The sequence below is a fragment of the Coregonus lavaretus genome (assembly GCF_964263955.1).
Source record: "Coregonus lavaretus genome assembly, contig: HAP1_SCAFFOLD_355, whole genome shotgun sequence".
Taxonomy (NCBI): domain Eukaryota; kingdom Metazoa; phylum Chordata; class Actinopteri; order Salmoniformes; family Salmonidae; genus Coregonus; species Coregonus lavaretus.
Genome location: NW_028156546.1, coordinates 454,612 through 481,301, shown reverse-complemented (window position 1 = coordinate 481,301; position 26,690 = coordinate 454,612). Strand labels below are relative to the sequence as shown.

The 26,690-nt window shown below is 46.7% G+C and overlaps 1 protein-coding gene across 1 annotated transcript in view; it reads right to left on the bottom strand.

Moving 5' to 3' along the window:
• The window catches only part of LOC311126235 (paladin-like), a gene marked incomplete at its 3' end in the record, with an annotated part of 38,786 nt that overhangs the window by 4,387 nt on the left and 7,709 nt on the right, over positions 1-26,690 (bottom strand). Inside the window, exons 2-14 of the mRNA XM_084200247.1 lie at positions 15,620-15,853; positions 15,201-15,303; positions 14,508-14,687; positions 13,102-13,266; positions 11,199-11,359; positions 9,206-9,281; positions 6,356-6,507; positions 4,900-4,987; positions 4,707-4,811; positions 2,825-2,920; positions 2,196-2,330; positions 1,820-1,936; positions 1,461-1,640 (exon numbers count right to left, since the gene is read on the bottom strand). Coding sequence (XP_084056373.1) covers positions 1,461-1,640; positions 1,820-1,936; positions 2,196-2,330; positions 2,825-2,920; positions 4,707-4,811; positions 4,900-4,987; positions 6,356-6,507; positions 9,206-9,281; positions 11,199-11,359; positions 13,102-13,266; positions 14,508-14,687; positions 15,201-15,303; positions 15,620-15,840 — 1,779 coding nt within the window. The remainder of the gene's footprint in view (positions 1-1,460; positions 1,641-1,819; positions 1,937-2,195; positions 2,331-2,824; positions 2,921-4,706; positions 4,812-4,899; positions 4,988-6,355; positions 6,508-9,205; positions 9,282-11,198; positions 11,360-13,101; positions 13,267-14,507; positions 14,688-15,200; positions 15,304-15,619; positions 15,854-26,690) is intronic.

Genomic DNA, 26,690 nt, shown 5'->3' with positions numbered 1-26,690 from the left:
TGTGCTGGGGGTTAAGGTTAAGTTAATACCTCTATGTGCTGGGGGTTAATGTTCAGTTAATACCTCTATGTGATGGGGGTTAAGGTTCAGTTAATACCTCTATGTGATGGGTGTTAAGGTTCAGTTAATACCTCTATGTGATGGGGGTTAAGGTTCAGTTAATACCTCTATGTGCTGGGGGTTAAGGTTCAGTTAATACCTCTATGTGCTGGGGGTTAAGGTTCAGTTAATACCTCTATGTGCTGGGGGTTAAGGTTCAGTTAATACCTCTATGTGCTGGGGGTTAAGGTTCAGTTAATACCTCTATGTGCTGGGGGTTAAGGTTCAGTTAATACCTCTATGTGATGGGGGTTAAGGTTCAGTTAATACCTCTATGTGATGGGGGTTAAGGTTCAGTTAATACCTCTATGTGCTGGGGGTTAAGGTTCAGTTAATACCTCTATGTGCTGGGGGTTAAGGTTCAGTTAATACCTCTATGTGCTGGGGGTTAAGGTTCAGTTAATACCTCTATGTGCTGGGGGTTAAGGTTCAGTTAATACCTCTATGTGCTGGGGGTTAAGGTTCAGTTAATACCTCTATGTGATGGGGGTTAAGGTTAAGGTCAGTTGATACCTCTATGTGCTGGGGGTTAAGCTTAGGTTCAGTTAATACCTCTATGTACTGGGGGTTAAGGTTAGGTTCAGTTAATACCTCTATGTGCTGGGGGTTAAGGTTAGGTTTAAGGTTAGGGTCAGTTAATACCTCTATGTGCTGGGGGTTAAGGTTAGGGTCAGTTGATACCTCTATGTGCTGGGGGTTAAGGTTAGGTTCAGTTAATACCTCTATGTGCTGGGGGTTAAGGTTAGGGTTAAGGTTAAGGTCAGTTAATACCTCTATGTGCTAGTGGTTAAGGTTAGGGTTAAGGTTAAGGTCAGTTAGTACCTTTATGTGCTGGGGGTTAGGGTCAGTTAGTACCTTTATGTGCTGGGGGTTAGGGTCAGTTAGTACCTCTATGTGCTGGGGGTTACGGTTAGGGTCAGTTAATACCTCTATGTGCTGGAGGTTAGGGCCAGTTAGTACCTCTATGTGCTGGAGGTTAAGGTTAGGGTCAGTTAGTACGTCTATGTGCTGGAGGTTAAGTTTAGGGTCAGTTGGCCTACCACTTCGCGGCTGAGCCGTTGTTGCTCCTAGACGTTTCCACTTCACAATAACTGCACTTACAGTTGACCGGGGCCGCTCTAGCAGGGCAGAAATTTGACGAACTGAATTGTTGGAAAGGTGGCATCCTATGACGGTGCCACGTTGAAAGGCACTGAGCTCTTCAGTAAGGCCATTTTACAGCCAATGTTTGTCTATGGAGATTGCATGGCGGTGTGCTTTGATTTTATACACCTGTCAGCAACGGGTGTGGCTGAAATAGCCGAATCCACTCATTTGAAAGGGGTGTCCACATACTTTTGTATATATGGTGTATCTCGTACCTCTATGTGTGTGGGGTCTGTGGCGGGGACAGGGATGTGTTGCTCCAGACAGGAAGGCTCTCTGGGAGTGAAGACCTGTCCGTTCCCCTCCAGAACCAGCTCCTCCTGCAGGTTGACCCACAGCACGTGGCTGTACTTCCTCTTCTCATCCGTCAGGTGGGTCAGCACCGCACCCGTCGCCTACAAACACACAACCCCCGCAGATACGCTTCAGTTCAGCTTGACAGACAACGTACTGTAAGAACTGGGATGTCTTAAAACGTTTTTTTATGTCTGCTAAAGATAGAAAGTTCTGGGAAACTAGCATTTTGGACATTGACCAAATGTGACAGGGTACGGGGGGTTGGTGTAGATCTTACCTCTGATGTAGGCTGTGACATGCCGTAGACGGGCATCTTGGGGACTCTTCTGAAGTTAGCCACCTTCATCTCCTTCACTGTGCTGAGTATGTCTGGAGACAGGTACTCATGAGCAACCTGCGCGCACACACACACACACACACACACACACACACACACACACACACACACACACACACACACACACACACACACACACACACACACACAGTAAGTACATAAGATAATGAGTTAGATTTCCAGTGAATGTATTCATTACACAAGGCAAACAAACTTGAAACAGAGAAATTCTATTTCTCTGCTCCTGACTGAGTTCGATGTTCTGCAGTGGGTCTGAGTGAGTGTGATGTGATGTCATTTGGTGGGAGGTTCTCACCAAAACGCGGGCTCCCTTGGTGACGAGATCGGGCGGAGCGGAGAGTTCTGATAGGTCCATACAGGCCAGCAGGCGGTACACCCAGGCGTGAGCACACAGCCACTGGCTGAAGTTGGACGCAAAGCCAAGAGAATACTGCAACACCACAAAACAGACGTAAAGATTGAGATGTCTTTGTCTGCCATGGTAAAATCAGACGTAAAGATTGAGATGTCTTTGTCTGCCATGGTAAAATCAGGACACAAAAGATTGAGATGTCTTTGTTTGCCATGGTAAAATCAGACGTAAAGATTGAGATGTCTTTGTCTGTCATGGTAAAAACAGATGTAAAGATTGAGATGTCTTTGTTTGCCATGGTAAAAACAGGACACAAAAGATTGAGATGTCTTTGTCTGCCATGGTAAAATCAGACGTAAAGATTTAGGTCTTTGTCTGCCATGGTAAAATCAGACGTAAAGATTGAGATGTCTTTGTCTGCTAAAAACAGGACATTTGTCATCTCAATGCAAAGCACAAACAATGGCAGCCAGAAAAGACAAACAGCAGAGTCAATACAAAATAACATTGGCTTGTATGTATGAGTGAAAGATAGAATTTCGCTATGGGTGCCATTTGGAACAAAGCCATACCTGTTCATGAAGGTATGCGTTGAACACAATCAGGTAGAAATACCGTTCCAGGCTCTGTATGGCTCTGTGGAGAAAGTAGTCTTTGGTTGTGCTTCCCTAGAAGAGACAGACATCAAGGAGTCAGACAGTAGTCTTTGTTTCTGCTCCCTAGAAGAGACAGACATCAAGGAGTCAGACAGTAGTCTTTGGTACTGCTCCCTAGAAGAGACAGACATCAAGGAGTCAGACAGTAGTCTTTGTTACTGCTCCCTAGAAGAGACAGACATCAAGGAGTCAGACAGTAGTCTTTGGTACTGCTCCCTAGAAGAGACAGACATCAAGGAGTCAGACAGTAGTCTTTGGTACTGCTCCCTAGAAGAGACAGACATCAAGGAGTCAGACAGTGGTCTTGGGTACTGCTCCCTAGAAGAGACAGACATCAAGGAGTCAGACAGTAGTCTTGGGTACTGCTCCCTAGAAGAGACAGACATCAAGGAGTCAGACAGTAGTCTTTGGTACTGCTCCCTAGAAGAGACAGACATCAAGGAGTCAGACAGTAGTCTTTGGTACTGCTCCCTAGAAGAGACAGACATCAAGGAGTCAGACAGTAGTCTTTGGTACTGCTCCCTAGAAGAGACAGACATCAAGGAGTCAGACAGTAGTCTTTGGTACTGCTCCCTAGAAGAGACAGACATCAAGGAGTCAGACAGTAGTCTTTGGTACTGCTCCCTAGAAGAGACAGACATCAAGGAGTCAGACAGTAGTCTTTGGTACTGCTCCCTAGAAGAGACAGACATCAAGGAGTCAGAAAGTAGTCTTTGGTACTGCTCCCTAGAAGAGACAGACATCAAGGAGTCAGACAGTAGTCTTTGGTACTGCTCCCTAGAAGAGACAGACATCAAGGAGTCAGACAGTAGTCTTTGGTACTGCTCCCTAGAAGAGACAGACATCAAGGAGTCAGACAGTAGTCTTTGGTACTGCTCCCTAGAAGAGACAGACATCAAGGAGTCAGACAGTAGTCTTTGGTACTGCTCCCTAGAAGAGACAGACATCAAGGAGTCAGACAGTAGTCTTTGGTACTGCTCCCTAGAAGAGACAGACATCAAGGAGTCAGACAGTAGTATTTGGTACTGCTCCCTAGAAGAGACAGACATCAAGGAGTCAGACAGTAGTATTTGGTACTGCTCCCTAGAAGAGACAGACATCAAGGAGTCAGACAGTAGTCTTTGGTACTGCTCCCTAGAAGAGACAGACATCAAGGAGTCAGACAGTAGTCTTGGGTACTGCTCCCTAGAAGAGACAGACATCAAGGAGTCAGACAGTAGTCTTGGGTACTGCTCCCTAGAAGAGACAGACATCAAGGAGTCAGACAGTAGTCTTGGGTACTGCTCCCTAGAAGAGACAGACATCAAGGAGTCAGACAGTAGTCTTTGGTACTGCTCCCTAGAAGAGACAGACATCAAGGAGTCAGACAGTAGTCTTTGGTACTGCTCCCTAGAAGAGACAGACATCAAGGAGTCAGACAGTAGTCTTGGGTACTGCTCCCTAGAAGAGACAGACATCAAGGAGTCAGACAGTAGTCTTGGGTACTGCTCCCTAGAAGAGACAGACATCAAGGAGTCAGACAGTAGTCTTGGGTACTGCTCCCTAGAAGAGACAGACATCAAGGAGTCAGACAGTAGTCTTGGGTACTGCTTCCTAGAAGAGACAGACATCAAGGAGTCAGACAGTAGTCTTTGGTACTGCTCCCTAGAAGAGACAGACATCAAGGAGTCAGACAGTAGTCTTGGGTACTGCTCCCTAGAATCATAACATACTAGCTAAGCACTGGAGCATCATATTACTGTATCAAAATGATCATAGTGTACTGATAAAGTTTTGATCAATCTGAAACATAACCTACCTGAATTTGATAATCATCTCCGATCGCTTCAAGTTTCTTCTTATTTTCGTATATTGCTTCTTTTATGTTGTGCATTTCTGAACACAGGGCGATCGCTTGGTCAACCTGAAGAACCAAAGGGACAGAACATGATTTCAATACTGGGAACTAGCACAATGTACCTAACTAGTGGACTCATTTCTAGATCACTCACCTCTTCCATGACCTGTTGTCCTTCAGGTAGTTTGTTGATGAGGGTCTGAATGACTTGGAACAGGGGCTTGGCTTCTGCCTCCTCCACTCTGCAAATAACAAACCGGACAGGCAGCCATCTTTAAAACACTTCCTTACAGTTTAACTACATCACCACTGCATTATTATGACACTGACCAATCCAATGTTTTGATAGAAATGTAGGCCTGCCCAGCAAATCTGGTTATAATGATGTTTACTCAAGCAGAAAAACAGTTTGCAAACAGAAACCATCATTAACACATCACGTGCCAAATGTTACCCTCTGGGTATAATCTGGATCAGTTTCATAGTGATTTTTTATATTTTACCTTTATTTTACCAGACAGGTCAATTAAGAACAAATTCTTATATGCAATGATAGCCTGGCAATACACTATATATACAAAAGTATGTGGACACCCCTTCAAATTAGTGGATTCGGCTATTTCAGCCACACCTGTTGCTGACAGGTGTATAAAATCGAGCACACAGCCATGCAATCTCCATAGACAAACATTGGCAGTAGAATGGCCCGTACTGAAGAGCTCAGTGACTTTCAACGTGGCACCATCACAGGATGCCACCTTTCCAACAAGTCAGTTCATCAAATGTCTGCCCTGTAAGTGCTGTTATTGTGAAGTGGAAACATCTAGGAGCAACAACAGCTCAGCCGCAAAGTGGTAGGCCACACAAGCTCACAGAACGGGACCGGCTGAAGTGGAATAAAGCTCCCCGCCATTGCACTCTTGAGGAGTGGAAACGCGTTCTCTGGCAGTCCGACGGACTAATCTGGGTTTGGCGGATGCCAGGAGAACGCTACCTGCCCGAATGCATAGTGCCAACTGTAAAGTTTGGTGGAGGAGGAATAATGGTCTGGGGCTGTTTTTCATGGTTCGGACTAGTCCCTTAGTTCCAATGAAGGGAAATCTTAACGCTACCGCATACAATGACATTCTAGATGATTCTGTGCTTCCAACTTTGTGGCAACAGTTTGGGGAAGGCCCTTTCCTGTTTCAGCATGACAATGCACCCGTGCACAAAGCGAGGTCCATATAGAAATGGTTGGTCGAGATCGGTGTGGGAGAACTTGACTGGCCTGCACAGAGCCCTGACCTCAACACAATCGAACACCTTCAGGATGAATTGGAAGGCCGACTGCGAGCCAGGCCTAATCGCCCAACATCAGTGCCCGACCTCACTAATGCTCTTGTGGCTGAATGGAAGCAAGTCCCCACAGCAATGTTCCAACATCTAGTGGAAAGCCTTCCCAGAAGAGTGGAGGCTGTTATAGCAGCAAAAGGGGGAACCAACTCCATATTATTGCCCATGATTTTGGAATGAGATGTTTGCCGAGCAGGTGTCCACATACTTTTGGCCATGTAGTGTATCTCTAGGCTAGGTTCCAGTTTGGTTGTGGAGGTTGAGTCCTGTCTTACTGTGGTGGTTCCTGGGTGGTCTTCAGGTGGTTGAGGACCAGGGTCCCCAGGATCATGGCAAGGTTGGTCCTCCCTACCCCCATCTGACAGCAGAACAACAGGGCAGGCAGAGGCCTGGAAACATCCCTTCTCAATGACAGGTTGGGGCTCTCCTGAAAACATGCAACACAAATACAGGGATTGGAAAACACCACATACAAAATGAAAAAGAAAAGTTGCGCTCTAATTCTCTCCTAGCTTTATTTGACCAACACTTTGGCTAAAGGGCGTCCATCCGGAGTTTCTAGCTGTCCTGGAAACCAACACACACATATTTGAAAAGGCATTGGAATGTCTGTCTGTCGGTCTCTAATTTAAACCCTGACCATGTGACCAAACTACTGGAGGATTACGATTTCTCAGAAAGAAAAAGACTGTCTTTTAACCAGCTGTTATTATCACAAAAACTAATCAGAAAACCACTGTTTGTTTAGCAGTCTAGTGCAGCTGCTACCAGAAATGTGATTACATTTGGCGCCATTTGTGATTAAGATTGTTTTGAACTGAAAGCTCCCCACCCCCTAGCCTGTGCCCGTCTGTGTTACCATGCCAACTCCTTGTCACTCATTACCATGCCATGGTTTGACGATGAAAGTAATCAAGTTGGCAAGAGCACAAACAGATCTGGGACCAGGCAACCGCACCCCCCACCTTTCAACCACTGAAACAGGAAGTGTGAAGAAACGTATCAGGAAGCTATCACAGAGCTAGCAAACACTGTAGAGCTGCAGACAGACAGACAGAGTCAGACAGTCAGACAGTCAGACAGACAGACAGACAGAGAGTCAGTCAGACAGACAGAGAGACAGACAGACAGACAGAGAGACAGACAGACAGACAGAGACAGACAGACAGAGATGAAACAGAGCAGAGCAGCAGCAGGAATAACACTCTGTCCCAAATTGCACCCTATTCCCTATATAGTGCACTACGTTTGACCACTGGAACCAACCACTTTCCAACCACAGAGAACTGGACAGTATGCCTGTTACTAGAGTGACAGGAGTCACTCCAAAAAAGGCAAAACGAAAGAAAGAAAGAAAGAAAGAAAGAAAGAAAGGAAGAAAGAAAGCAAGAAAGAAAGAAAGCAAGAAAGAAAGAAAGAAAGAAAGAAAGAAAGAAAGAAAGAAAGAAAGAAAGAAAGAAAGAAAGAAAGAAAGAAAGAAAGAAAGAAAGAAAGAAAGAAAGAAAGAAAGAAAGAAAGAAAGCACATCCTGTACAAGTGAAGATGTGAGGTTAGATGTGAGGTTTAATGTCATATTCATAATAACTATTATGGTTATTGGTGATGGATGGGGCACAGCGGTGCCTGGTGTGAGAGTGAGGTCAACCTCCCATCTTCCGTCTCAGAACCTGGTTGAGAATCTCCAGGTATTCTAGAATGTTCCACTCGTTAATATATTGAATGTCTCCTTTAAACACATCAGGGTTAACTACAGAACATCATCTCCAGCATAGAAACCGTACAGGGACAGCCCTGCCTGATCACGGCTGTTAGATCTGAACCTGTAAGGACCTTGATCCTGGAAGTATAGCTAATCCTTGGGATGTTTCTAACAAATGAAAGAAGGCGCCATCGCGCTCAAACACGACTTAAGGATAGGATATAAATGTTATTTGGATGGAGCATAAAATCAACAAACAGTTCAATGAAAAAGAAGGTAGGTTCACATACGAGGTAGACTCCAATATATTATTATATATATATATTATTTGAGTGTGACTACTTTGTTAAGACAAATACAACAGGATTTACCCTGAGAACACTAATAACCCTCCTTACCCTGAGAACACTAATAACCCTCCTTACCCTGAGAACACTAATAACCCTCCTTACCCCTGAGAACACTAATAACCCTCCTTACCCTGAGAACAGTAATAACCCTCCTTACCCTGAGAACACTAATAACCCTCCTTACCCTGAGAACACTAATAACCCTCCTTACCCTGAGAACAGTAATAACCCTCCTTACCCTGAGAACAGTAATAACCCTCCTTACCCTGAGAACACTAATAACCCTCCTTACCCTGAGAACACTAATAACCCTCCTTACCCTGAGAACACTAATAACCCTCCTTACCCTGAGAACACTAATAACCCTCCTTACCCTGAGAACAGTAATAACCCTCCTTACCCTGAGAACACTAATAACCCTCCTTACCCCTGAGAACAGTAATAACCCTCCTTACCCTGAGAACACTAATAACCCTCCTTACCCTGAGAACACTAATAACCCTCCTTACCCTGAGAACACTAATAACCCTCCTTACCCTGAGAACACTAATAACCCTCCTTACCCTGAGAACACTAATAACCCTCCTTACCCTGAGAACACTAATAACCCTCCTTACCCTGAGAACAGTAATAACCCTCCTTACCCTGAGAACACTAATAACCCTCCTTACCCTGAGAACACTAATAACCCTCCTTACCCTGAGAACACTAATAACCCTCCTTACCCTGAGAACAGTAATAACCCTCCTTACCCTGAGAACACTAATAACCCTCCTTACCCTGAGAACAGTAATAACCCTCCTTACCCTGAGAACACTAATAACCCTCCTTACCCTGAGAACACTAATAACCCTCCTTACCCTGAGAACACTAATAACCCTCCTTACCCTGAGAACACTAATAACCCTCCTTACCCTGAGAACACTAATAACCCTCCTTACCCTGAGAACACTAATAACCCTCCTTACCCTGAGAACACTAATAACCCTCCTTACCCTGAGAACACTAATAACCCTCCTTACCCTGAGAACACTAATAACCCTCCTTACCCTGAGAACACTAATAACCCTCCTTACCCTGAGAACACTAACAAAGGCATCAAAATCCTCCTCTAGAGGCGCTCCCTCCATCGGTAGTGGCAGTCGGTAGTACCTGCGAGAGAGAGAGAGAGGGGGGGGGAGAGAGACAGAGAGAGAGAGAGAGAGAGAGAGAGAGAGAGAGAGAGAGAGAGAGAGGAGAGAGAGAGAGAGAGAGAGAGAGAGAGAGAGAGAGAGAGAGAGAGAGAAAGTGTTACTGTGTCTGTTTTCACAGGAGAAATCCCATCTATTTAGTCAATATATCCTTTATGTAGGCCAGAACAAAGGAAGGCAACATTGACCTAGAATGAGACAACTGTTCAACACTCTTTCATCTCTCTGTTTACTAATATCATGCTGTGTCCCAACTTGCACCCTATTCCCTATGTAGTGCACTACATTTGACCAAAGCCTATTGTTGTGCACTATAAAGGGAACAGGGTGCCATTTGGGACGCAGATGGTGGTTGGGAAACATACGGCTACAACAAAACAGCCCACCAGGAAGTTCCAGAGTACAGACATAAATCCCACACCCAGGAGGCCTGCTCTGCTCCCTGTCTTCATGACCAGATCACTTGATGTTCTTAACTCTACACACACACACACAAATCTGTAAGTTGAAAGGACACATTCAAACACTTTCTTTCTTGACGTTATGGGGCATCACTCAGATCCAAATGGTTGGTTGTGTGTGTGTGTGTGTGTGTGTGTGTGTGTGTGTGTGTGTGTGTGTGTGTGTGTGTGTGTGTGTGTTGTGTAGTAGATAGGGGAATGTGTGTGTGTTGTGATGTAGATAGTGGAAGAAGGGAATGAGAAGGGGAATATATTGACATGCCCTGGAGATGTCAGGAGTGGAGCTGGCTGTTCATTACATCTCAATAAAAGCTTCAGCTCCTCTGATCTGATTACTAACAGGATGCTAAAGGAGGCCTCCCAAATGGTACCCTATTCCCCATGGGGCTCTGGTCAAAAGTAGTGCACTCTATAGGGAATGGGGTGCCATTTGGGTTGCAACCGATGTCTCTCTTCCCTCGCCTCTGAATGAATGCAGAGGGGGCAGAGAGAGAGCAGAGAGAGAGAGAGAGAGAGGAGAGAGAGAGAGCGAGAGCGAGAGCGAGAGAGCAGAGAGAGAGAGAGAGAGAGAGAGAGAGAGAGAGAGAGAGAGAAGAGCGAGAGCGAGAGCGAGAGCGAGAGAGCAGAGAGAGAGAGAGAGAGAGAGCGGAGAGAGAGCAAGAGAGAGAGAGCAGAGAAAGAGAGAGAGAGAGCAGAGAGAGAGCAGAGAGAGAGAGAGAGAGAGAGAGAGAGAGAGAGAGAGAGAGAGAGAGAGAAGAGAGAGAGAGAGAGAGAGAGAGAGAGAGAGCAAGAGAGAGAGCAAGAGAGAGAGAGAGAGAGAGAGAGAGAGAGAGCAAGAGAGAGAGAGAGAGAGAGAGAGAGCAAGAGAGAGAGAGAGAAGAGAGAGAGAGAGAGAGAGAGAGAGACAGAGAGACAGAGAGAAGAGAGAGAGAGAGAGAGAGCACTCAAGCAGTAGTGTACAACAAGCTGTAAACCTGTACAGTGTGCCTGTAGGTTGTTCTTGCAGTCATTGTTAACAACCGACAACTGATTTCGTCTGCCTGTGTGGGATTGAATCACATTACCACCACTCTTCTACACTGTCTCTCTGTTTCCCCTTCAGTCAACCTATCCCTCTTGTTCATGTCTCTCTGTTTCCCCTTCAGTCAACCTATCCCTCTTGTTCATGTCTCTCTGTTTCCCCGTCAGTCAACCTATCCCTCTTGTTCATGTCTCTCTGTTTCCCCTTCAGTCAACCTATCCCTCTTGTTCATGTCTCTCTGTTTCCCTTCAGTCAACATATCCCTCTTGTTCATGTCTCAAGTGTTGTGCTGTGTCCTTTGTTCCATGCTGCATTGTGTCGATAATAAAAAATAAACTATCACACTCAATAAAATAGTAAAAAAATAAGGAGTGTAAAAGAAGTAGTAACTATGAACCTGTAGAGTGGCATGGTGAACAGCGGTCTCTTATAGACCTCCTCTGTCACATGGATGTCCTCCTCACAGGTGATGGTCATCTTCTGGGGCTCGCCCTTGAAGTGCTCGATATCGTTATACACGTAGAACATGTTATCATTCATTTTGGCAAAGTCGTGGAGCTAGAGAAACCAAAGACAGAGCACAAGACTATTATTACTGATGTTATGAAACAGCTGATTTTAGCAGTTTTTTTGTTCATTGTAAAGATTTTTTCTTTCTTTTTATAACTAATATAATTTTGATCCAATATATCTACTTGTCTTGAGCATCGGAATTGCAGAAATTATGGTCTCTCGATTTGTTTGGGTCGCATTGCTAGCTAGTCAGCTGACTGTATTTAAAAGATGCATTCTCGAGACAGCTTGACGTTTCACCACCCAAAGCGTAAGAGAAATGCACTGCTGAGATGGCAGAGGGCTTTCTCGTAATGAGGATGACTAGTACTCTGGACTGATGTGTGGGGAGCTTGTAGCGACCGTATCGGCAGCAGAAGAAACATCACCCAAGTGGGTGCTACACGGCCCTACTGGAGGGGTCGTTCAGAGGCTACCGAGAGCTGAGGACTGAGAACAACGTCCGAGGACAAATCTAGCACCACAACCATTACCATTACCATTACCAACCCTGTCCTTGCCATCCAACTCAACTAGCATCCAACTAGACCACCACCCAACTAGACCACCACCCAACTAGACCACCACCCAACTAGACCACCACCCAACTAGGCCACCACCCAACTAGACCACCACCCAACTAGACCACCACCCAACTAGACCACCATCCAACTAGACCACCACCCAACTAGACCACCACCCAACTAGACCACCACCCAACTAGACCACCACCCAACTAGACCACCACCCAACTAGGCCACCACCCAACTAGACCACCACCCAACTAGACCACCATCCAACTAGACCACCATCCAACTAGACCACCACCCAACTAGACCACCATCCAACTAGACCACCATTCAACTAGACCACCACCCAACTAGACCACCATCAAAATACCGGTAGATGCCTTCAACATGTGCAGGCACCCTCTGAAGCTAGAGACATGATGTCTGTTTGTTTTCCTGTTCAGGCCTACATGTCAAATTAAATAAACTACTACTACTACTACTAATACATATAGTAGCCCCCAGGGACTTACTGGGAACACTATCTGTAGTGTAGACAAGCTGTTTAATGCTGGATCAAGAGGGACTATCTATAGTGTAGACAAGCTGTTTAATGCTGGATCAAGAGGGACTATGAGTTTATTAGAATGAGGAGGCCAGTATATAAAGAGGTTTATTACTATGAGGAGGCCAGTATATAAAGAGGAGGTTTATGGGTTTATTACTATGAGGAGGCCAATATATAAAGAGGAGGTTTATGGGTTTATTACTATGAGGAGGCCAGTATATAAAGAGGAGGTTTATGGGTTTATTAGTATGAGGAGGCCAGTATATAAAGAGGAGGTTTATGGGTTTATTACTATGAGGAGGCCAATATATAAAGAGGAGGTTTATGGGTTTATTACTATGAGGAGGCCAGTATATAAAGAGGAGGTTTATGGGTTTATTAGTATGAGGAGGCCAGTATATAAAGAGGAGGTTTATGGGTTTATTACTATGAGGAGGCCAGTATATAAAGAGGAGGTTTATGGGTTTATTAGTATGAGGAGGCCAGTATATAAAGAGGAGGTTTATGGGTTTATTAGTATGAGGAGGCCAGTATATAAAGAGGAGGTTTATGGGTTTATTAGTATGAGGAGGCCAGTATATAAAGAGGAGGTTTATGGGTTTATTACTATGAGGAGGCCAGTATATAAAGAGGAGGTTTATGCGTTTATTAGTTTGAGGAAGCCAGGTCACCTCCTTCCTGATGGTGAGCTCCAGGGTCTCCACCGTCTCCTCCTTGTCCAGGCCATGGAGATTCTCATGGAGGTTCTCCTTCCTCCGGGGGGTGTACGGAACAAAGTTCTCCTCCAGGTGCAGGAACACCACCGGCTCCTCTCGCACACAGAAGAACATCACCTCCTGGGAAGAGAGAGGAGAGGAGAGGAGAGGAGAGGAGAGGAGAGGAGAGGAGAGGAGAGGAGAGGAGAGGAGAGGAGAGGAGAGGAGAGGAGAGGAGAGGAGAGAAATCATGGCCTACATTAAAAAAGAGTCAGTAATTAATAAGATCATAAAGACAAGGGGAACCTGATCCTCTAACTGAGATGCTTTTTGAATACGGTGCCAGGAACAATAATAATTCCACAGGCCAGTTATTTGGTTCTAGAATCTGTAAAGCTTTGTTCCAAACCCAATTGGAAACATTCCGTTGTCATTTGACCGTCAGGAATTTATCATGCGCTCGCTGCTATATAATTAAGTCAATTTCATTTCAATTACAGTGAGTTTCCATACTGGACTCACAACCCTGATAGATATTCATTATTTTCCATCATTCAACATGACTGAGGATGTGTCCCCCAAATGGCACCCTATTCCCTATACAGTGCCCTATGGGCCCTGGTCAAAAACAGTAGACTACATAGGGAATAGGGTGCCATTTGCGACACAGCCTGCCTGGGTTGGGTTTGCTTAGTGGCACAGTGCGTCCGTCTGTCCCACAGCATGGACAGAGTGCCTGACCCCTCAAATATTTATCCACAACACAGTTAGAAAGAACAACACAGTTAGAAAGACAGCAGGCTGAAGAGAAGACACAGACAGACAGACAGACACAGACAGACACTGATACAGAGACAGACAGACAGACACAGACAGACACTGATACACAGACAGACAGACAGACACAGACAGACACTGATACACAGACAGACAGACAGACACAGACAGACACTGATACAGAGACAGACAGACAGACACAGACAGACACTGATACACAGACAGACAGACAGACACAGATACAGAGACAGACAGACAGACAGACACAGACAGACACTGATACAGAGACAGACAGACACTGATACACAGACAGACACTGATACACAGACAGACAGACAGACAGACAGACAGACAGACAGACAGACAGACAGACAGACACTGATACAGACAGACAGACACAGACAGACACAGAAACCGACAGAGACACACAGAGACAGACAGACAGAGACAGACAGAGACAGACAGAGACAGACAGAGAAGAGAGAGAGCGACAGAGAGAGAGAGCCCTATGGATCCTGGTCAAAAGTAGTGCACTATGAAGGAAATAGGGTTCCATTTGGGACGCACCAAGTAAACAAATATCACCCTGAGGGCAGTGCACTAACCTCATGCCCTTGACTCTGTAACCTTTGGAGGACCTGTTTGAAGCCATTCAGGCTGGGCTGGCCCATGCCGTAGAGCGGGTAGCTTCCTTTCACCTGGCGGTAGTTTGGCGCTCCGTAGCTGCCTGTAGTGTTCAGGACATCAGCCTTGCTGTACACGTCCTGGACCAGGAAGAACTCACCCTACAGACATACAGTACAGTCAATCAACCAATGAAATACGTGGCTTTATAAAAGCTCCTTTTTACATCAACAGTTGTCGTTGGGGGTTACAGTAGAGTCAGTATAGGGAACACTTTAAGGCTCCCTACATATCTACCAGGACTTCATAACACATTCATACAAGGTGATCTATGTGAGTAAACTAACTCCTCGGTAACAATAAGGGGCTCTGCATGCCTGAACAGCTCTGTGACAGGTGATAGGAGGATCAAAAGGACCAATGGGAGAGGTGACAATGCTCCACTCAACGGCCACGCATGATCATAAAAACAACGCGTTCCAATGTCCTCTTGGACACATCAATGTGAAGTAACAAAGGGGTAGGGCTTGGAGAGAGAGGGTTTGGGTCCAGGCCTCCTCTCTTCTTAAGTATCTCAATGTAAATGCTGAACAAAACAATGCTGATGGTTGGGGGAAGCGCTGTGGTGTGTTTTGGATGGTTGGGGGAAGCGCTGTGGTGTGTTTTGTTCCTACCTGAACCAAGTAGTGTTCGGGCATTGAGTCTGATATCCGGCCCACTTTGTAGTTTGTCCTGAGGAGGTCATCGTGGATCTGAAATTCCTGTCTGCAATTATATCTATAACACAGAAGATAATGTAGCCGTCATCTTCAACATGGTGCAACAAAGCATTCAATCCCTCTTTGGGGTCCTAAGGTTCCCGCTGGAGACCGACCGAACATCGCATTTGTCAGATAAGATAAATAACCCTATCTTTTGAATCCAAGACGGAACAATTAGATAACAGCACACACACACACACACACACACACACACACACACACACACACACACACACACACACACACACTTCACCCAACATCCCCATCCATTCACCCCTTAGTGATCAAAGCCACAGGGATGAACATCCTAACATCCCTTGGTTCGTCCTTACGTGATGACGACGGGTGCGACCTTGTTAGTGATGATGGACTTGGCCTTGCTGCCGTGGATGTTCACCATCTGGGAAGAGCTCGTGTTGAGAGACTGCCTGCTGTTCGCCATCCCGTTGCCATGGATACTCTCAAGCGGAGGAGGATGATGGGGTGCTGCTACAGAGGATATGGAGCCTGACACAGAGACGGGTTGTGGCGCAGCGCTGGCAGTTGTACCCATACTCCACAAGCAGCTGGGAACGACAAGGGAACAGAGGAGAGGACTTAGACTCAAGACACAGGAAGTCAAACAGAGGAACAGAGGAGAGGACTTGGGACTCAGATACAGGAAGTCAAACAGAGGAACAGAGGAGAGGACTTGGGACTCAGATACAGGAAGTCAAACAGAGGAACAGAGGAGAGGACTTGGGACTCAGATACAGGAAGTCAAACAGAGGAACAGAGGAGAGGACTTGGGACTCAGATACAGGAAGTCAAACAGAGGAACAGAGGAGAGGACTTGGACTCAGACACAGGAAGTCAAACAGAGGAACAGAGGAGAGGACTTGGGACTCAGATACAGGAAGTCAAACAGAGGAACAGAGGAGAGGACTTGGGACTCAGATACAGGAAGTCAAACAGAGGAACAGAGGAGAGGACTTGGACTCAGACACAGGAAGTCAAACAGAGGAACAGAGGAGAGGACTTGGGACTCAGACACAGGAAGTCAAACAGAGGAACAGGAGTGAGGACTCACACTCACACTCCCTCTGAGACACACTTGCATGCACACTATTGGTGTTTCACAAATCTGTGTCGATTCAAACACTACCACATTCAAACACTACCACATTCAAACACTACCACATTCAAACACTACCACATTCAAATTGTAACCAACTGATTGAAAAGAGGAAATGTATGAAGAGTGAATTATAACAACGTGAGAATTTTTCTCATTGCTTTCTTGATGATATTTCTACAGTACTTCCACCAGCTTCCTCAGAAAATACCAAGCTGTAAACCACGGTTCTACTAGATCTGTAACACAACATTCTGAACCGTAATGTTCGATTTTCAAGACTCCTCTCCTAGAAGCAGGCTAAAGGGTTACATCAACCCTGAGGTTGGATGTATTTAAATGTTAATTATAGCCCCTCTGCTGCAGCCTGCACAACAATCTGAGCAGGCATCCATCTGCAGCACCTCTCTGAATAAACCCAGGGCTTTGCATCTGAAATGGTACCCTATTCCCTAGTGCACTACTTTTGACCAGAGCGCAATGAGCTCAGGTCAAAAGTAGTGCACCATATAGGGAATATGGTGCCATTTGAGACAAAGCCACATGGCTTTGCAGTGAAGCTCTACAGATAAACAAAAGATGAGCCTCCCCGCCACTCTGCTCCACTCAGACCAGCCAGCAGGAGCCAACCCCAACCCCGATCCTCACTACTCCACAGCTGGCCTGAGACCAACGGCAGCCCCTCCATCCCCCTAAACACACACACAGAGAGACATGCAGACACAGAGACAGACACAAGGACACACACACAGTCAGTCACACACACACACACACACACACAAACACACAATCCATTCCACTTCCACCCTTGTGCATCTAGAAAGAGACTTCGGAAATATATGTCCTTTTCAGATCAAACTTGCTAGGAAAATATACAAGGAATCCATTCCATAAGCAGACAACATGGAATTCACACACCAAAGGAAAGGTATCTACCCTGCCCTCCAGCCAGTCCAGTTCAGAGAGGTAGCCCTCCAGTCCAGTTCAGAGAGGTAGCCCTCCGGTCCAGTTCAGAGAGGTGGCCCTCCGGTCCAGTTCAGAGAGGTAGCCCTACAGTCCAGTTCAGAGAGGTAGCCCTCCAGTCCAGTTCAGAGAGGTAGCCCTCCAGCCAGTCCACTTCAGAGAGGTAGCCCTCCAGCCAGTCCACTTCAGAGAGGTAGCCCTCCAGCCAGTCCACTTCAGAGAGGTAGCCCTCCAGTCCACTTCAGAGAGGTAGCCCTCCAGTCCACTTCAGAGAGGTAGCCCTCCAGTCCACTTCAGAGAGGTAGCCCTCCAGTCCACTTCAGAGAGGTAGCCCTCCAGTCCGGTTCAGAGAGGTAGCCCTCCAGTCCAGTTCAGAGAGGTAGCCCTACAGTCCAGTTCAGAGAGGTAGCCCTACAGTCCAGTTCAGAGACGTAGCCCTACAGTCCACTTCAGAGAGGTAGCCCTCCAGTCCACTTCAGAGAGGTAGCCCTCCAGTCCGGTTCAGAGAGGTAGCCCTCCAGTCCAGTTCAGAGAGGTAGCCCTGCAGTCCACTTCAGAGAGGTAGCCCTCCAGTCCACTTCAGAGAGGTAGCCCTCCAGTCCACTTCAGAGAGGTAGCCCTCCAGTCCACTTCAGAGAGGTAGCCCTCCAGTCCGGTTCAGAGAGGTAGCCCTCCAGTCCGGTTCAGAGAGGTAGCCCTCCAGTCCGGTTCAGAGAGGTAGCCCTCCAGTCCAGTTCAGAGAGGTAGCCCTCCAGTCCAGTTCAGAGAGGTAGCCCTCCAGTCCACTTCAGAGAGGTAGCCCTCCAGTCCAGTTCAGAGAGGTAGCCCTCCAGTCCAGTTCAGAGAGGTAGCCCTCCAGTCCACTTCAGAGAGGTAGCCCTCCAGTCCGGTTCAGAGAGGTAGCCCTCCAGTCCGGTTCAGAGAGGTAGCCCTCCAGTCCGGTTCAGAGAGGTAGCCCTCCAGTCCAGTTCAGAGAGGTAGCCCTCCAGTCCAGTTCAGAGAGGTAGCCCTCCAGTCCAGTTCAGAGAGGTAGCCCTCCAGTCCAGTTCAGAGAGGTAGCCCTACAGTCCAGTTCAGAGAGGTAGCCCTACAGTCCAGTTCAGAGAGGTAGCCCTACAGTCCAGTTCAGAGAGGTAGCCCTCCAGTCCAGTTCAGAGAGGTAGCCCTCCAGTCCAGTTCAGAGGTAGCCCTACAGTCCAGTTCAGAGAGGTAGCCCTACAGTCCAGTTCAGAGAGGTAGCCCTACAGTCCAGTTCAGAGAGGTAGCCCTACAGTCCAATTCAGAGAGGAAGTCGCTCCTGTGTCACTGTTCTGACAGACAGACAGACAGACAGACAGACAGAGCGAGAAGGTCAGATGAGAGAGAGGGGGCAGGTCAGCCTAGCACTGAGAGACTAGTCTTACTTTGGTAGAAGGATTCTCAGTCCAAACTTGACAACAGATGGCCACTTCATAACTATTTCAAACAACTAGGTACAGAGGACTGTCAAGATTTCCGCTTCTTCTGTCAATAAACCAGATGTCCTAGCTGTCCTAGTCATCAGTATCTTTACTACTGAACAACTAGTCATTGAATATGATCATCAGTATCTATAATACTGAACAACTAGTCATTGAATATGATCATCAGTATCTTTACTACTGAACAACTAGTCATTGAATATGATCATCAGTATCTCCCGAGTGGCGCAGTGGTCTAAGGCACTGCATCGCAGTGCTAGCTGTGCCACTAGAGATCCTGGTTCGAATCCAGGCTCTGTCATAGCCGGCCGTGACCGGGAGACCCATGGGGTGACGCACAATTGGCCCAGCGTCGTCCAGGGTAGGGGAGGGAATGGCCGGCAGGGTTGTGGGTTCGTTTCCCACGGGGGGCCAGTATGAAAAAAAAATAATAATAATAATAATAATGGTTGCACTCACTAACTGTAAGTGGCTCTGGATAAGAGTGTCTGCTAAAATGTAAATGTAAATCTATTCTACTGAACAACTAGTCATTGAATATGCTCATCAGTATCGCAGGTGGTTGTGTGAATAGCAGTCTTTCTTTGTCCTCCTTCAACTAAACAACTGAAAGCACAGCAAACCTTTTCTATCCAAATATTACTCAAGTACTTTGTGTAAAGTATTTTTGAGTAAGAAGAAAACACATTGAGTAATATACCACATCACAGTAGCCTTTGGTCCAGCTTTAACATAGAGATGATATGAAACGGAGGTTACGTCCTAAAAAGGTACCAAATTCCCTTTAGAGTGACTCATCTTGACCAGAGCCCTTTCATATAAACTGAATAGGGTGCCATTTGGGACGCACACAGAATGTTCCAAACAGTTGCCTTAGTAACAATATGACTAAATCATTCCTTGACTCATGTTGACTATCTGACCGTCCCAACAACACTCCACTAGTCTCCTAATCAGTCTTAGTAGGGGAACGCTGGTCAGAGACTCCACGCCGGTCAGAGACTCCACGCTGGTCAGAGACTCCACGCTGGTCAGAGACTCCACGCTGGTCAGAGACTCCACGCTGGTCAGAGACTCCACGCTGGTCAGAGACTCCACGCTGGTCAGAGACTCCATGCAGGTCAGACTCCACGCTGGTCTGAGACTCCACGCTGGTCAGAGACTCCACGCTGGTCAGAGACTCCACGCTGGTCAGAGACTCCACGCTGGTCAGAGACTCCACGCTGGTCAGAGACTCCATGCAGGTCAGACTCCACGCTGGTCAGAGACTCCACGCTGGTCTGAGACTCCACGCTGGTCAGAGACTCCACGCTGGTCAGAGACTCCACGCTGGTCAGAGACTCCACGCTGGTCAGAGACTCCACGCTGGTCAGAGACTCCACGCTGGTCAGAGACTCCACGCTGGTCAGAGACTCCACGCTGGTCAGAGACTCCACGCTGGTCAGAGACTCCACGCTGGTCAGAGACTCCACGCTGGTCAGAGACTCCACGCTGGTCAGAGACTCCACGCTGGTCAGAGACTCCACGCTGGTCAGAGACTCCACGCTGGTCTGAGACTCCACGCTGGTCAGAGACTCCATGCAGGTCAGACTCCATGCCCTCCTCTGCTGTGACTGTGCCGCTTGTTTTCCGCCATGTTCCAAATTGTGAACTTGGCATCACATCCCCAAACATTCCTTCCCTCTGGGTCTCAAGCTCCTTCCACCCATCAGAGCTTCCACAGTCTGACACTTGAATGCCCCCTTACTTACCTCTGGTAGCAGCTAGTGTGTGCTTATTGCCCCAGTCTAACAACGTAGGGTCTTCCCTCTGGTAGCAGCTAGTGTGTGCTTATTGCCCCAGTCTAACAACGTAGGGTCTTACCTCTGGTAGCAGCTAGTGTGTGCTTATTGCCCCAGTCTAACAACGTAGGGTCTTCTCTCTGGTAGCAGCTAGTGTCTGCTTATTGCCCCAGTCTAACAACGTAGGGTCTTCTCTCTGGTAGCAGCTAGTGTGTGCTTATTGCCCCAGTCTAACAACGTAGGGTCTTCTCTCTGGTAGCAGCTAGTGTGTGCTTATTGCCCCAGTCTAACAACGTAGGGTCTTCTCTCTGGTAGCAGCTAGTGTGTGCTTATTGCCCCAGTCTAACAACGTAGGGTCTTACCTCTGGTAGCAGCTAGTGTGTGCTTATTGCCCCAGTCTAACAACGTAGGGTCTTCTCTCTGGTAGCAGCTAGTGTGTGCTTATTGCCCCAGTCTAACAACGTAGGGTCTTCCCTCTGGTAGCAGCTAGTGTGTGCTTATTGCCCCAGTCTAACAACGTAGGGTCTTACCTCTGGTAGCAGCTAGTGTGTGCTTATTGCCCCAGTCTAACAACGTAGGGTCTTCTCTCTGGTAGCAGCTAGTGTCTGCTTATTGCCCCAGTCTAACAACGTAGGGTCTTCTCTCTGGTAGCAGCTAGTGTGTGCTTATTGCCCCAGTCTAACAACGTAGGGTCTTCTCTCTGGTAGCAGCTAGTGTGTGCTTATTGCCCCAGTCTAACAACGTAGGGTCTTCTCTCTGGTAGCAGCTAGTGTGTGCTTATTGCCCCAGTCTAACAACGTAGGGTCTTCTCTCTAGTAGCAGCTAGTGTGTGCTTATTGCCCCAGTCTAACAACGTAGGGTCTTCTCTCTGGTAGCAGCTAGTGTGTGCTTATTGCCCCAGTCTAACAACGTAGGGTCTTCCCTCTGGTAGCAGCTAGTGTGTGCTTATTGCCCCAGTCTAACAACGTAGGGTCTTCTCTCTACTTCATGCTGTCCTCTTTGTGTAGGGAGGAGTGAGTGAACTTCATGCTGTCCTCTTTGTGTAGGGAGGAGTGAGTGAACTTCATGCTGTCCTCTTTGTGTAGGGAGGAGTGAGTGAACTTCATGCTGTCCTCTTTGTGTAGGGAGGAGTGAGTGAACTTCATGCTGTCCTCTTTGTGTAGGGAGGAGTGAGTGAACGTCATGCTGTCCTCTTTGTGTAGGGAGGAGTGAGTGAACTTCATGCTGTCCTCTTTGTGTAGGGAGGAGTGAGTGAACTTCATGCTGTCCTCTTTGTGTAGGGAGGAGTGAGTGAACTTCATGCTGTCCTCTTTGTGTAGGGAGGAGTGAGTGAACGTCATGCTGTCCTCTTTGTGTAGGGAGGAGTGAGTGAACTTCATGCTGTCCTCTTTGTGTAGGGAGGAGTGAGTGAACTTCATGCTGTCCTCTTTGTGTAGGGAGGAGTGAGTGAACTTCATGCTGTCCTCTTTGTGTAGGGAGGAGTGAGTGAACTTCATGCTGTCCTCTTTGTGTAGGGAGGAGTGAGTGAACGTCATGCTGTCCTCTTTGTGTAGGGAGGAGTGAGTGAACTTCATGCTGTCCTCTTTGTGTAGGGAGGAGTGAGTGAACGTCATGCTGTCCTGCCTGTCTGTTCCCTTGGGGGCCAGTACATCTGGCTGCCAGATGGCTGTAGTGGGGCCGGAGGGGTGGCCATTGCACTATGAAGGGAATAGGGTCCCATTGGGGACAGAGCGGAGGTTGTGGCTATCACATGGCAGCGGGGACAGAGGCAGGCAGGCAGGCAGGCAGGCAGGCAGACAGGCAGACAGGCAGACAGGCAGACAGGCAGACAGGCAGACAGGCAGGCAGACAGACAGGCAGGCAGGCAGGCAGGCAGGCAGGCAGGCAGGCAGTAACTCAGGTCACAGCAGACAGGAAACACAGAGCCAGGAGCAGACTCTGGCAGCATCCCAAATGGCACCCTAATCCTTAGTACACTACTTTTGACTAAAGCCATATGGGCCCTGGTCCAAAGTAGTGCACTATATAAGAAATAGGGTGCCATTTGGGACGTATCCTCTGAACCCTCTGTCATCATGTCTATACTAACCACTTCATCTCAATGTCCACAAATTACAATCAACCATATATACAGCGTTAATATTTGCCCATACTTTACTATAACAGAGTTGGACATAAGAAAAACATTCCCTTTTATGAGTTGACCGTCCAGTAACCAGAGGTCAATATACTGTATTCAGCAGTATCATTAAAACACTCATTCCCTCGACTCCACTACAGAACATTCAGATACTCTGTAGGCTAGTTGAGATACTCTGTAGGCTAGTTGAGATACTCTGTAGGCTAGTTGAGATACTCTGTAGGCTAGTTGAGATACTCTGTAGGCTAGTTGAGATACTCTGTAGGCTAGTTGAGATTCTCTGTAGGCTAGTTGAGATTCTCTGTAGGCTAGTTCAGATACTCTGTAGGCTAGTTGAGATTCTCTGTAGGCTAGTTGAGATACTCTGTAGGCTAGTTGAGATACTCTGTAGGCTAGTTGAGATTCTCTGTAGGCTAGTTGAGATACTCTGTAGGCTAGTTGAGATTCTCTGTAGGCTAGTTGAGATACTCTGTAGGCTAGTTGAGATACTCTGTAGGCTAGTTGAGATACTCTGTAGGCTAGTTGAGATTCTCTGTAGGCTAGTTGAGATTCTCTGTAGGCTAGTTGAGATTCTCTGTAGGCTAGTTGAGATTCTCTGTAGGCTAGTTGAGATTCTCTGTAGGCTAGTTGAGATACTCTGTAGGCTAGTTGAGATACTCTGTAGGCTAGTTGAGATACTCTGTAGGCTAGTTGAGATACTCTGTAGGCTAGTTGAGATACTCTGTAGGCTAGTTGAGATACTCTGTCGGCTAGTTGAGATACTCTGTAGGACTATTTGTATGTTTTTAAAATCCATTACATCAACTGGTTTTTAAATGAGATGGTCTCCTCAGAGAAACAAACACACACACACACACACTTTGGCAATGGTTGCACATAGGATATCAAGCAAACTGTGTAACCACTGTGACTTTAAGGGAATCTGATCATCAGATCTCCTGTGTCCAACACAATCATGCTATTGTCCTGTACAGGCCAGGGTATATACCAGGGGCCAGGGTATAGGCCAGGGAATAAACCAGGGTATAAGCCATTACATTAAAGGCAATAAAACACTGCAGTGATAAAGCAAGCATTCTTACATGATTCTCAATTCGATTACGACCATGTGAATGAATGTGACTGTGTAAGCAACGGCATTCTGAAATGGTTTCATTAAATCCCTTGAGTCTCCTTTCATTGACATTTCCTGAGAAAGATGATTGATGATTTATATATAAATAAGAGAGAGAGAGAGAGAGAGAGAGAGAGAGAGAGAGAGAGAGAGAGAGAGAGAGAGAGAGAGAGAGAGAGAGAGAGAGAGAGAGAGAGAGAGAGAGAGAGAGAGAGAGAGAGAGAGAGAGAGACCTGCCATGCAGTAGCCGTTTATGGCTTTCTAGCTAAATGATTTATTATGTTATTATTTTGATGCTGAATGATATTTTCTCCAGAAGTTAACCGGATTTTCCCCACTAAAAATCTACTTCTGAATCAGTGGCCCCCAGCAGCCTTCACTGATGTCCCACCTAAAGCTAAAGAAACGCTAATGTAGAATACAGACAGGGCACTAATTACAGTCATGCCAGACCGCATTCAGAAGTACTGCCATTTAAACATCAGTGCCAACCAACCAGCCAGCATGCCATGCCAACATGGTCTGAAGGCCATGGAACAGTGAAACACTCTCAGACCATAGAAAAGGAGAACTGTGGAGGGCTTCCCTCACTCAACATCCGTCCTCCCTCAACACCAGCCCTCCCTCCCTTCCACCAGAGCTCGCTCCCCTCTACCCTCCCTCCCTCCCTCCCTCCCACCCGACAGCCAGCAGTGGTCCTTTCAAAGGAGGGGACCAGTTAATTTAAATTCCGCCAGTGTCCCAACTTTGCTAGAGAAGCTCCTTCATGCTGACAAAATAAATGCAGCAGAGAGACAGACAGACAGACAGACAGACAGACAGACAGACAGACACAGAGAAAGAGACAGAGAAAGACAGAGAGAGACAGAGAAATGGAGAGAGAAAGACAGAGACAAAGAGAGAGAGACAGAGAGAGAGACAGAGAGAGAAAGAGACAGAGAGAGAGAGAGAGAGACAGAGAAAGAGAGAGAGACAGAGAAAGAGACAGACAGAGACAGGAAGGAGCATGCAGCTGCTGCAGGATGCATCTGTCAGGAGCCTGGTGCGGTGGCCTCAGCCCGGTTAATAAGAGGAAGGATACAGTGAGGAAGGTTGCAGAGAGCTCCTCATTCACAGCACGGGAGATGTGGGGGGTCTCTCTCTCTCTCTCTCCGTAACATAATGCTAGCTAGGGGATCAGAAGTTCATGGACATCCATGACTTCCATGGAGGCCATTCACTTAGTCTGACAATGAGAGAGGAACAGACTGTGACAGTCTGACAGACAGGAATAGAAATGCTAGGTGCCGTCCTATGTTTTGTTAATAAAATACAAGATCATCTGTTTTATCCCATCTTGTCTATTTTATATATTGTATCTGTGTAAATATCCATGTACAGTGGGGAAAAAAAGTATTTAGTCAGCCACCAATTGTGCAAGTTCTCCCACTTAAAAAGATGAGAGAGGCCTGTAATTTTCATCATAGGTACACGTCAACTATGACAGACAAAATGAGAAAAAAAAATCCAGAAAATCACATTGTAGGATTTTTAATGAATTTATTTGCAAATTATGGTGGAAAATAAGTATTTGGTCAATAACAAAAGTTTCTCAATACTTTGTTATATACCCTTTGTTGGCAATGACACAGGTCAAACGTTTTCTGTAAGTCTTCACAAGGTTTTCACACACTGTAGCTGGTATTTTGGCCCATTCCTCCATGCAGATCTCCTCTAGAGCAGTGATGTTTTGGGGCTGTCGCTGGGCAACACAGACTTTCAACTCCCTCCAAAGATTTTCTATGGGGTTGAGATCAGGAGACTGGCTAGGCCACTCCAGGACCTTGAAATGCTTCTTACGAAGCCACTCCTTCATTGCCCGGGCGGTGTGTTTGGGATCATTGTCATGCTGAAAGACCCAGCCACGTTTCATCTTCAATGCCCTTGCTGATGGAAGGAGGTTTTCACTCAAAATCTCACGATACATGGCCCCATTCATTCGTTCCTTTACACGGATCAGTCGTCCTGGTCCCTTTGCAGAAAAACAGCCCCAAAGCATGATGTTTCCACCCCCATACTTCACAGTAGGTATGGTGTTCTTTGGATGCAACTCAGCATTCTTTGTCCTCCAAACACGACGAGTTGAGTTTTTACCAAAAAGTTCTATTTTGGTTTCATCTGACCATATGACATTCTCCCAATCCTCTTCTGGATCATCCAAATGCACTCTAGCAAACTTCAGACAGGCCTGGACATTTACTGGCTTAAGCAGGCGGACACGTCTTGCACTGCAGGATTTGAGTCCCTGGCGGCGTAGTGTGTTACTGATGGTAGGCTTTGTTACTTTGGTCCCAGCTCTCTGCAGGTCATTCACTAGGTCCCCCCGTGTGGTTCTGGGATTTTTGCTCACCGTTCTTGTGATCATTTTGACCCTACAGGGTGAGATCTTGCGTGGAGCCCCAGATCGAGGGAGATTATCAGTGGTCTTGTATGTCTTCCATTTCCTAATAATTGCTCCCACAGTTGATTTCTTCAAACCAAGCTGCTTACCTATTGCAGATTCAGTCTTCCCAGCCTGGTGCAGGTCTACAATTTTGTTTCTGGTGTCCTTTGTCAGCTCTTTGGTCTTGGCCATAGTGGAGTTTGGAGTGTGACTGTTTGAGGTTGTGGACAGGTGTCTTTTATACTGATAACAAGTTCAAACAGATGCCATTAATACAGGTAACGAGTGGAGGACAGAGGAGCCTCTTAAAGAAGAAGTTACAGGTCTGTGAGAGCCAGAAATCTTGCTTCTTTGTAGGTGACCAAATACTTATTTTCTACCATAATTTGCAAATAAATTCATAAAAAAT